The sequence below is a fragment of the Hemicordylus capensis genome, chromosome 4 (assembly GCF_027244095.1).
Source record: "Hemicordylus capensis ecotype Gifberg chromosome 4, rHemCap1.1.pri, whole genome shotgun sequence".
Taxonomy (NCBI): Eukaryota; Metazoa; Chordata; class Lepidosauria; order Squamata; family Cordylidae; genus Hemicordylus; species Hemicordylus capensis.
Genome location: NC_069660.1, coordinates 220,491,976 through 220,504,521, shown reverse-complemented (window position 1 = coordinate 220,504,521; position 12,546 = coordinate 220,491,976). Strand labels below are relative to the sequence as shown.

General features: G+C 44.1%; 1 protein-coding gene across 5 annotated transcripts in view; it reads right to left on the bottom strand.

The window, feature by feature from the left end:
- Positions 1–12,546, bottom strand: part of MRS2 (magnesium transporter MRS2) — a 48,468-nt gene that overhangs the window by 5,259 nt on the left and 30,663 nt on the right. For 3 of the 5 annotated variants that reach the window (XM_053246912.1, XM_053246913.1, XM_053246910.1), the window contains exons 6-11: positions 11,277–11,407; positions 7,223–7,339; positions 5,209–5,361; positions 2,134–2,251; positions 1,248–1,361; positions 10–1,152 (exon numbers count right to left, since the gene is read on the bottom strand). In XM_053246912.1, the coding sequence (XP_053102887.1) occupies positions 1,021–1,152; positions 1,248–1,361; positions 2,134–2,251; positions 5,209–5,361; positions 7,223–7,339; positions 11,277–11,407 (765 nt within the window). In that variant the 3' untranslated portion in view covers positions 10–1,020. Of the gene's footprint in view, positions 1–9; positions 1,153–1,247; positions 1,362–2,133; positions 2,252–5,208; positions 5,362–7,222; positions 7,340–11,276; positions 11,408–12,546 lie in introns of those variants that run through there. The other 2 variants (XR_008306353.1, XM_053246911.1) reach the window with 1 other exon arrangement.

The following is a 12,546-nucleotide window of genomic DNA, read 5'->3' as shown; positions in this document are numbered from 1 at the left end:
CTGCAATGCCCAAGTTAAGAAGGAAATAAGAAAATCAGCACGCTGTTGCTCATACTCTACTTCAATCCTGTGCAGTTCATCCCCTGCTCCCCCTTCTGGCTTAAGCATCAGGTTCCACCAAACACACCAGCACCAGGCTAAGTGTCATAGTCACTAGTGCCCCAGCAGCAACTGCAAGGACCCCACCATAGCACCACTCCCTTTCTGCCCCAGATCAGGGAATGTACATACCAGCTTACCTTCAAAATAAGCTGCTTCTCCCCCAATTTTCATCAAACAGGGACATGGAACACTGACTCTGACTAGCATCAAGGGCTAATTCAGAGCACACAGAGATGGATACTCTTAACTCTCTGAAGTCTGTGCAGCTCAACTGTTAGTGAGGAGGGAGGGTTTCCTGAGCAGATGTTCCAACTACAGCCAGCTGTTCTAGCCCTAGTACCTTCCAGCTCTATCCTCCAAAGCAATCTGAATTCTGGAACTGCAACCTATCATCACTACAAAAGACCATAGGGGCCTCACGTGTGGGCAACTCAACGCAAGTCACTCTTCAAAATGGGGAATTTGGGTTGCGTTGTAGTCATTTCATGCTGTCTGGAGGTGGAGCAGAAGGCCTGTCTTTCCCGACTAGGCCATCCACAATTACCATTAAGGGGGACACAAGATGCAATATTTGTCGTGTTCGTATGCCTACAGCTCACACTTCAAACCTAAAAGATAACATCCTACTTATCCCTACACTACATCATTGGGAGGGAAATACATTGAACTTTTGAGGTTCAGATAACTAACTTGGGGAGTCCCCTTTTAAACAGAAGCCTCAAAGAGCCCTGTTTCTGCTAGACAGGGCCAATCTGGGCAAAAAGACCCGCTGTCTGGAAGACTTCATTTTGAGAATCTTGACGTCTACCAGAAAGAGGTGCAGTCTCAGTGGACAGACTGCCCCAGTGGCCACTAAGGAGAGAAAAGCCCTTTCAAAGTCTTAACATATTTTCTGGATGATTCCTAGCCTGAAGATGGTCAGCTGTTGCATATCAATGCCATAGAGAGTAGGCTAGAATTATGGCCACGCCATCTTTGGTTCTTCACAACAGTTCTTATCCCAGCAACTTCAGGGTGAACCTTGTGGCACTCTTTTGCTTCAGTTTGTTCCTATTGAAAAATACATAGGAGAGATTCTGGGCTGCTGGAGAAAGGTAAGAAGATCACATAGTGGTTCTATATGAACTTAATTTGGGCATACTCACAGGGGGAGGAAATGAAGGTTCCAGATGTCGTCCAAGGTATGATAGCAGACGCCGCCAAATCAGACCACTACCCAGGAACATAATTCCTGTCACCAGCCAAAATGCTCTGCGGTCCTAGTAATTAGAGGCACACAGGTAATTATGTAGGCTTTTCCTTCAGAGACTGTTCTTTCTCAAGCCCTTATCATATCTCTTATTTTTACTTCTTTGAAGAGTATTCTTCAAGACTAGGGCTGTACAACTCCAGCCCTCCAGCTATTTTTGGACTAAAACTCAATTCTCAGCCACAGTGCCTAATAGTAAGGGATTATGGGAGTTGCAGGTCAACATCTGCAGGAGGGCCAATGTTATGCAGCCTTGCTCAAGATCATGACCATTGTTCAAATGAGGGCAATGGGGAAGGGACCTTAAAGCTGTGGCTACCAACTAGATTCACTAGCAGAACTGTCATCAGGGGGTTTAGTGGGCCATGTCCCCAGACAAACATTATTCCACAATTTCCACCAGTGCACTGAGGTCCCCCTTCTCTTTTCACTCCCCGAACTGCTTGGCACTAAAGCTCTTCTCTTCCAGGCTAGCCAGAGGAAGGGAAACAGAGATGCAAAGTCTAAACAAGAAGGAAGAAAGATGCTTTCTTCAGTTCCTCCCTCCAAAATAAGCCACCAGTAGATTGTGTTAAACTTAGGTGTGTGTGGAATAATCCTTGAACCTAGTAAAGATTTGACTAAGTTGGACCTAGCTCTTTTCTCATTTTATATGGATGAATTGAGGAGTTGCACCTTTGGAGCAAATGGGACTAACATAAGGTGTAGCTAAAGAAGCAGAATAAAAAACTGTTAGTTCTCATATTAGTCACAACAAAGCCTTTTTCAAGGCTGTCTCTCACCTCTTCAAATGACGATTCCAAATTCATACCGAAAGCTACTCCTATCAATCCAAAGAGCGAAAGAGAGAAAGTACCCATGGTCAGCTGCAAGTTCAGTCTCATCATCACATTACGGTGACTGAAGAAGAGAAATATTTAACTGTGTCAAAATGAAAGGTTACTTGCCAGTTAATATTTGTTTCACAGATCTGAGACTATCTACCCTTCCCTGGAATTCACAGGCATGACTGGCAATCAAGATTCAGATGCCATCAACCCTGGTCTTAAATCACGTATTTTAATTCAGTAGCTGCAACCATGTTTAGCAGTTCAGTCACTCCAGTGCAACTGCTGGCCCTTGCAGTTATTGGCCTTTGAAACTACCAATGAAGAGCAGCTATTCTGTATTAGACCACCAAGCCTTGATTACCATGTTCTAATGCACAGATTTCCCAGCTCTCCCCAGGCTTTACCACAGCTTCCCAGGAGCTTAACTAAAACAATCAGACATAATAATTATGGGCTAGACTGCTAAAAGCCACCTAGAGTAAAACAGATCGTTTAAAACAGAAAACTGCACTTTAGTGAACATGTTACACAAGACAACCAACTGGAAACTTTGTTTTTAATATTAATGACTTGTAGAAGATAAAACTCCTCAGACCAAGAAGATTTATAACCCACACTCAGGCATAATTAGTTTCCCAAAGTCTGAAATCAATTTTCTTCTCTAGCAGGGGGGCAGTTCAGATTAGCATAGACATTCAGTCAGCGAAAGAATTCAGAAAGCAGCCTAGGCTAGAGTTTTACAGAAAAAAATGCTTATTGGAAAGCAAGCCCTTTGGATTCAGGGCCATCCCTATGGGAGTGCGGGACTCAGGGCAAGTCAGAGCAGGTGGGGCTCCCCTAACACAAACAAGAGCCCAGGGCTGCTGTTTTGCAGTCTCTGCAAAGCACAAAGGGGGAGGAGGAGAGGGATGGGTCGGGGGTGGGGGTGACAGGAGGCAGATCGTGATACGAGAGGACCCTGTAGTGGCAAGCAAACTGCAGTTTATCCTGGCTGCAATAAAATGAAGGGTCAGGATGAGCCTGGGTGAGTCTCAGGCTTCAGTGCTGCTGCCCCAGTGCAGAGTAACAGAGCACAGGAAGGACTCTAGCTTCAAATTGTCCTCTCTCAGCCTGCAGGCAATGTGTGTGCGCGCACACGGACCCCACACATTGACAGAGCCGTTCACTTCCGGTCCTTTCCTCCACCCCATCTTTTTCTTCCACCCTCTGTTCTCCCCTCCCAAATTCTCTACAAAGCAGTTAACGTTTTTTCTCCCCTCTTTTTCTCATGTTCTTTGGTATGAAGCGATGGTCAGATGCTGTTTTTGTTGTTGTTGTTTAAGGAGACAATGTTCCTGAGATAGGAAAGCGAGAGATCCTGCAAAAGCTACCCTTGGCCCCTGCAGAGTGGCCGAATTAAAGAAAAACTAGGCAGGCAAGCAGTGAAGGAGAAGAGAAGGTGGTGGATTTAGGGGTCATTCTCTCTGGCTTCTTTTCTCTCTCACTGCCTCCATGCATGTTCACTCAGCCCCTCCCTGGGAGAACTCTGTGTGTGTGTGTGTGTGTGTGTGTGTGTGTGTGTGTGTGTGTGTGTGTGTTGGGGGGGGAGGGGAGCGAGCGAGTGAGAGAGAGCACACACCCCCAATGCTACATTAAGTCCAGGACGTACACACAGGGCCTCCTCTCATTCTCTGAGCTGTATGGCGGTGGCAGCAGCAAGAGATCGAAGAAGTGACAGATCAGTCCAGGGCAGGGAGAAAGAGCACAGGTAGTCGGGGAAGAGAGAGTGCAGGGCCTGGGAAAGTGAAGGGCCTGTGCCGCCTCTCTGAGTTGCAGCCGCCCGCTGGCTGGCTGGGAGATAGGGCATGGGGATGGTTGAGGAGAGTGCGAGCAGGGCTTGGGGGAGCGTGGGATCCTGCAAGGGATGCAGAAGGAAAGCAATAGAGAAGCCAGACAGTTTCGCTGCTGGAGGGGCCTCTACAGTTTAAAGTACCAATAAACAGGAAACAACAACTCATCCTAAGAATCCCTTTTGTATGAGGGGCCATCCAAGGTGGTATATCGCTCAACCTTGTTCCAGCAAAAACAAAAAATTGGATTATTTCACAGGAGACGAGAGAATATCAAGTTCTAGTGTCATGAAATTATGTGATGCCCTAGTTTCTGTCAAAGATGACAAGTTCATATAAGCAAGAACTAAAGAGCAGGTTACCCTTAATGTAGGACCAATACAGCATATTTAAACTAATGCTACATGGCAATTTGAATTTGGAGTGTGAGCAGAAGAACACAGAAATTGGGTATGCAGAAACAAATCAACTATATGGACCAATTAAGGAGTTCTTGGGTTTGTGGTTTTTGTGTTTTTTTAAAGGCTGGTCATTGCATTCAGAAGCTTCTGCTCTGTAAAGGTCACAGTCCCTCTGCCTCCTCTGATTCTTTTGGTAAGTACTGACAGAGTAACAGTAAAAGTGTGTGGATTCAATTAGGGATTTGCATTTCACAGTTACTTTCTAAAATGCATATCACAAATTCTTTTACTGTTACCTTGTTACTTACAAAAGGAGTAGAGGATCAGAACTAGATCTAGAACATAAGGCAGGAACATTTCTGTAGTTTTGGAATTCAGCTCTTCATTTAAGACTGTTTGCTGGTTTCCTGATACAGTATTCACTCTGAACTAACTTCCCTCTAGAGGAGAAAGAGACAGACTTAACATACACTACATCTGTATACATACAGTTAGTATGGCTGCACTAAATCGCAATATAAAATGAACCTGGTTTTACTACTGACAAAGGGTCACCAGTCCAGAAGATTACATGTTTTCCACCAAGTCCAAACCTAGTAAATTAAGGTAACAAGTCACCTACTGCAATGCATTATGTCTGTGCACTATCATTTAAGTTGATTTTTGCAGATGACGGAATGCTCAGAGAGCATAAGATGCAATTTATTGAAAATACCAATACTAATGTAGTACAAACACCAAACACAGATATAAGGTGGCATATCTTAATGCATAGTAAAATGTTAAGTGTAGCTAACCTGTCTAGGTTGATAAAGATGATACTTTCAGAATCGTCAATCAGTACTCTGAGTTCACGCGCATCATTAATAAGATCTTCTGCTTGCCTGTAGTAATTCTCCAGCAGCAGCTCCATCTCTTCTGCGTGGTCAATGCCAGAAATACTCTCCTCACTGTGAACAACACTTTTTTAAAGCAATAATGCTAGTACACAGATAATCTAAAAAAGTACATGTGTTCAAGTGAAAGCCCAGATCAATCTACTTTGGCACCTGCACAGTATACACTAGAGAGCAATTTAAGCCTATGTCTGTACATACAGGTCACCTGTACGGTAACTTTAAACAGGTTATTGCATATCATGGATTTTTTAAAAGTAAAATTTCAGTTAATCACAAGAACAGATATAGCCACCTCACCATAAGGCTTTCATGGATCTCATTTAAAGCCTTGTACTCCCCTTGACTAAGCATGACTTGAGCTGCAGAAATGGCTATTGGCCCATTCTGGATCCAGCCACTGGAAAGGGGCTTTACATGCCCTCTCTCTATTCAGCAGTCAGGATACTGCAAATGTAAATGCTAGGCAACTGAGCTATGGTGCATCACTTTAAAATTGTAGATTCTGCCCATCACCACCACCTAGATTTAAGAGTTTTCAAAAGATGATGCCAGATCAAGGCAATGAAAGGCCCTCTTTAAATCTTCCCTCTTACCATAGATTGGGCCAAGAGGCAAAACAGGAACTTTCCAGTTAGTATAATACTGGTAGCCGTGAGTCTTTCATGTATAACTGGATTATGGCCCTGTGAAAGGGACGGCTGATGATACTGGAAAGGGGAGCTCTTCCCTGCATGGCTTCCTTCCCAAAATCCTCTCCTCAATGCCCATAAACCACACCCTGAACCCATGTCACCTTATGTCCCCCATTCAATTAATCAGCACAGAACAAGCACAGGTTCTGCCTTCAAATCAGAGCTGCATTTACAAGTACTCAAACACGTTTTTCTCTATTTACTTACGAAGTCTTGTGTTCTAATCCAGAAGAAGGATTAGACAACTAGCTTTGCTAGTTCTCCACTAACATTCAGCTACTTTGGAGCTAGACAGGACCAGAACCGGAAGAGGGCAGTTATTCCTCCAAGTATAAGGGACAAGCATTCTAAAGCTAATTTGCCTAAGCCCTGACTACTGGAGCAAGTGGAAATAATCCATCCAAACAGAACATTCTCCATGGAAGGAAAAACAGCTGTTCTCCTGATATAAAAGAACACTGCTGTCAAATGTTCTGCCTATTCAAGGAATGACCAGTACATTCAGTATCCACCATCAGCTTCCACTTATGGTGAAAGAGAGAAACATTTGCATAAACAGTAAACCAGGGCACTTGCTATTCTGCAATGACATCAGATGGAGACCTGCTATGGTCCTCCTTTGGCTACGGAGCCTTACTGTAGTTAAAAGGAGGACCATGGAAAGTCCCAGTCCACTTATCTATCTGAGATTGCCAAAAGTAATTATTTTGGAAACTTGAAGCAGGATTTCATTTTCTAGCAATATTTGCATTTTTCTGAAGACCAGCCTCTTTTCCAGCTCCACGACTATCAATGGTAAAATTTGCTGAAATTAGCTTGCCTAAACTGCACCTTGAAGAGGCCCAAAGTGACATGAATTCTGCGGCCTCCAAACTGCAACAATCACAAGCCGCTTCAGACAACTCATCTCTCCTAGGCAGCTAGCTGCAGTAGCAAATACACCAAGGAAAGAGAAAACTATCTCTAAGCTATTGACAAATTGACACTCCAAATACTACATTATCTTGCCTTAGAGCTGGTATATCTGTGCCACAGTAATAATGACAACCTTCGCAATTAGTCCTCTACACAAACACAATGCTTTGGCAAATTATAAAGTGCAGCTGGTTTGCACACATTTTGACAATGCTGCCTCTTTTTTCCTCTCCACAAGTTTGGGCAATTATTTGGACAATCAATTACATGTTCCTTGAATGCATACTTTGTGAATATCTGCTTACAATACTTGTGGGTCTGTCCACTTCGTTAGGCACAGTTCTTCTAATACTTCTTCCTCATCTAGAATTTCCAGAATTGTTTCTTTGAAAACTTTAAGATCTGTTTCCAGTTCTGACAAACTGAAGAAAAAACATAGGAAAAACAAATTAAAAAAAAGAAAAACCTAAACATTTTCCATTTCTGAAGTGAATTATATACACAAACAGAAGTTGACTTGCTTGTATACATCAGCTTGCTTTGTCAGACTGCTTGCTGAGTCAAGTCAGAGAGAGAAGAGGAGACCACCATCAAGACCAGGAGAACTAGTCTGGGAAGAAAGCTGGTCTTGTGGTAGCAAGCATGAATTGTCCCCTTTGCTAAGCAAGGTCTGCCCTAGTTTGCATTTGAATGGGAGACCTCATATGTGAGCACTGTAACACTTCAGGGGATGGGGCTGCTCTGGGAAGAGCACCTTTATGCTTACATGCAGAAGGTTCCAAGCTCCCTCCTTGGTATCTCCAAGCCAGGGCTGAGAGAGATTCCTGCCTGTAACCTTGGAGAAGCTGCTGCCAGTCTGTGTAGTAAATACTGAGCTAGATGGACCAATTATTATCTATCTATCTATCAATGGTCTGACTCGGTAGAAAGCAGCTTCTTATGTTCCTAGTTCACAGCGCTTGAAGCTGCTCCCCAGTGAGCAACAACAATGCTCAAGATGGATGTCCAAATATCCATGCAACTTTATAGGTCTCCACTTATTCCAAGAAAAAAATAAGAAACAGCTATCAACCAACAGATTTTATTTATGAGTAACTGAGAAAATGTTTCACAGCAAATGAAAATACAGATTCATGTCTTACGATTAGAGCAGGGCTGTTCAACTTTAGCCCTCCAGCTGTTTTTGAACTACAACTCCCATAATCCCCAGACACAGTGGCCAATAGTCAGGGATTATGGGAATTATAAAACAACATCTGCAGAAGGGCCAAAGTCGAGCAACCCTGGATTAGAGGTAGCATTTCTCCTGCCTCAAAATCTATAAACACACACTCATAATTTCAAATGTTAGAGCTCAGAATTGAACTAGGCACTGAAGATATGCATGTTTCCAAGAAACTCTTAACCTTTAAGCTGGTACTATTTAGCTAGAACAGGACTTAAGGTAACAGTGTCACTGAAATAATGAGAACTTATCTTCAAGGATAAAACCCAAGATGTCCATGCGTACACAATGTATTTAGCATCATGAAAACAAACTAGAGGAATTCACCCCCTTTATGTACACTGAGGGAAATAAGTATTTGATCCCCTGCTGATTTTGTCCGTTTGCCCTCTGACACAGAAATGACCAGGCTATAATTGGAATGGTAGGTTTATTGTAGCTGTGAGAGGCAGAATAACAACAAACAAACCCTCAAAAGCCCAGTGCCCAAAAGTCAGCGATGGATTTGCATTGTAGTGAGGGAAATAAGTATTCGATCCCCTATCAACCAGCAATATTTCAGGCTCCCAGGTGTCTTTTCACTATATGCAGGTAACGGGCTGAGATGAGGAACACCCTCTGTAAGGGAGTGCTCCTAATCCCAGCTTGTTACAGTACCTGTATAAAAGACACCTGTCCATAGAAGCAAGCAATCACTCAGCTTCCAAACTCACCACCATGCCCAAGACCAAAGAGCTGTCGAAGGATGTCAGGGACAAGGTTGTAGACCTGCACAAGGCTGGACTGGGCTACAAGACTATCGCCAAGCAGCTTGGTGAGAAGGTGACTACACTTGGCACGATAACTCGCAAATGGAAGAAACACAAAATAACTGTCAATCTCCCTCGGTCTGGGGCTCCATGCAAGATCTCACCTCGTGGAGTTGCAATGATCATGAGAACGGTGACAAAGCAGCCCAGAACTACACGGGGGGAACTTGTCAATGATCTCAGGGCAGCTGGAACCATAGTCACCAAGAAAACAATTGGTAACACACTACGCCATGAAGGACTGAAATCTTGCAGTGCCCGCAAGGTCCCCCTGCTCAAGGCAGCACATGTACAGGCCCGTCTGCAGTTTGCCAATGCACATCTGAATGATCCAGAGGAGAACTGGGCGAAAGTGTTGTGGTCAGATGAGACCAAAATCGAGCTCTTTGGCATCAACTCAACTCGCCGTGTGTGGAGGAGGAGGAATGCCGCCTATGAGCCCAAGAACACCATCCCCACCGTCAAACATGGAGGTGGACACATTATGCTTTGGGGGCGTTTTTCTGCTAAGGGGACAGGACACCTTCACCGCATCAAAGGGACGATGGACGGGACCATGTACCGTCAGATCTTGGGTGAGCACCTCCTTCCCTCAGCCAGGGCATTGAGAATGGGTCGTGGATGGGTATTCCAGCATGACAATGACCCAAAACACACAGCCAAGGCAACAAAGGAGTGGCTCAAGAAGAAGCACATGAAGGTCCTGGAGTGGCCCAGCCAGTCTCCAGACCTTACTCCCATAGAAAATCTGTGGAGGGAGCTGAAGGTTCGGGTTGCCAAACATCAGCCTCGAAACCTTTCTGACTTGGAGAGGATCTGCAAAGAGGAGTGGGACAACATCCCTCCTGGGTTGTGTGCAAACCTGGTGGCCAACTACAAGAAACGTCTGACCTCTGTGATTGCCAACAAGGGTTTTGCAACCAAGTACTAAGACATCTTTTGTGAAGGGATCGAATACTTATTTCCCTCACTACAATGCAAATCCATCGCTGACTTTTGGGCACTGGGCTTTTGAGGGTTTGTTTGTTGTTATTCTGTCTCTCACATCTACAATAAACCTACCATTCCAATTATAGCCTGGTCATTTCTGTGTCAGAGGGCAAACGGACAAAATCAGCAGGGGATCAAATACTTATTTCCCTCACTGTAGATATACAATTCTATTAAGTAGTTTGACACCATGGAACCTGGGGCTTGCAGATTTCATTAAACTCCTACTCCCTTTCCCCCCACAACTTAAGAACTGCTTTAAAGCCCTGAGTACCTTGGGGGCCCAGATATTTGAAGAACTGTCTTTTACCATCCAAATCAGTCTGATTTTTAAGATCTACAACTGAGGCAGACCTTCTCCTGGTGCCCCCACATCCAGAGACAAGGCAGGTGGACATAAAAGGGCCTGATGCAATTCTCTCCCCAGACAAGTGAAAGAGAATTACATTCATGTAATTCGGGTGTCATAAAAACTGTTCTCTTCACTAGGGCTTTATAATAGCCATAGAATGACCTGCTTTTACTGTTAATTTTTGTTTTAGGATGCAGGCTATTTTCACTTTCTGCTGCTTTTTAAATATCTGATCGTATTCATTTGGGTTTTGTTTTTTTAAGTACTCCATGATTTACTGTTTATTATTTTTTCTGTTTTGCAGACTGTAGAGCAGAATATTGGCATATAAATATTTTAATTAATTAATGTTGTTTTAAAGTTAATGGTATTTCCATTATACCTTTCTTTGACAGCTAGTAAATCAGATTTTATATATCCACATTTTATATATGATTTTACTTAACAATCAAGCTCTTCTTTGCAAATATCATTTGAAGGAGATTATGGTTTCCACATTACAAGTGGAGTATTGAGGTTGAGAGAGAAATTCGGAATGCGCTCCCTGCTGAAATAAGAGCCTCCCCATCTCTAGCTTTTTAAAAGGCAGTTAAGACACATTTGTTCACCCAGGCTTTTAATAAGACTTAGTTTATTTATTTTTCTATTTAATTTATATACTGCCTAGTATAAAAATATCTTAACATTGCGTTAAATTTTAAATGTTAATGTTTTAATTTGTATGGTTTTATTATAAACTGCCCAGAGAAATATGTTTTAGGTGGTATATAAATATGTTAACTACAATAAAAAGAAATAGACTATTCTCCCAAGATTCCCTAGTGAGTCTATTTCGGATTTGGAACTGGAACCTAGAGTGCAGTGCCCCAATCCAATACTTTATATACAAAGTCTAACACATAGTTCAACTCTGTTACACAGCTCCACACAGATTTTTCTAGGTATACTTGGATAATCCAAGAAGGGCAGCAAGAACCTCTTACCTTTTCCCATTTTGCAACAGAATATGAACTTTGGTCCTATCCACAGACAGAAGTTTAGGATCCACTAACGCATCCAGCGTCTCAAGAATCTGAGGCTGCAAACTGTTAAGTCTCCCATGTAGATAGCTGATCTAGATAACAACATGATCCTTCATAAGAATTAAAATAATCCTTTTAGAATGCCTTGGATCACTGAACTGTCTTGCTGAACAAAGCAGATATAAGTCAGATACTCCTGAAGATTGAGGATAATTCCTCAGCAAAATCACCACAACTGATTTGCATATATTGTACAAGTATATCAGCATAAATAAGGGGAGTGCAATGCAAGTCACTTTAAAACCACTTTTTCACTTTCAGAAGTGAACTAGCTCCAACCCTTGACTGAGGGCCTGTTTGGAGGCACACATCCAGGTGGCCTGTGCTAGCCACTCACTGGACATGGCACTTTTTGTCCACCATCCCACTGGTGACCTGGGAGACCAAGCCTCCAACTGGAGGAAATGGAGAGCTCCTCCTCAGGACAGTAGTGGACTGCAGTTGTAAATTCTTTCCTACGGGTTTGCCAGAGTTTAAAGCAGCCAATTGTGGCTGTCTGGTTGGTGGATCTGCTCCTGGTTAGCTTGTATGCTGACCATGCTCCCACTCAGTCAGGGAAGAGCATCTCTGCCGCCTCCTCCTTTCTGTTTCCTTAAGGTCTCAGTGACAGGATCTGTGTGCAGTCTCCTCATATCTGCAATTAAAAACTGCTTCAGGGATATGCTAGCTGCTAAACTGTAATGGCTGGAGAGAGGGTCAAATTTTTTACAGGTCAAATTTGTCCAGAACTTGTTTTTTCTTTTTCATCTTCCCTGCCGCAATTCCCCTCTTTTCTATGTTGCTCTTTATTATGAAACTAGTCAATTTAGGCCCGTTTAATAACGGGCGCTAGTAGGTGCTTCGGGCCTCCTGGCCGCCATTCCCCCTCCCGCCGCCGCCAGCCTCAACGTCTCCCAGCCGCCCGGCTTCAGCAGCGGCGCCAGGCCTCAGCGGTGGCTCCGCCGCCACCTCGGCCGGCTTCCCCCGCCGCCTCCTCCCCCCGCCCGGCTTCGGCGGTGCGGCCAGGCCTCGGCCATGGCTCCGCCGCCGCCTCAGCCGCGCCTCGGCCAGTGTCCCCCGCCGCCGCTTACCCGGCTTCTTCGGGGCGGCCGATTCTGGCCACCCAAGATGGCCGCCAGGTGCTGGCAGTCGTGTCTCCCTTGCTCTGTTCTGGGCATGCGCTCTGCGCATG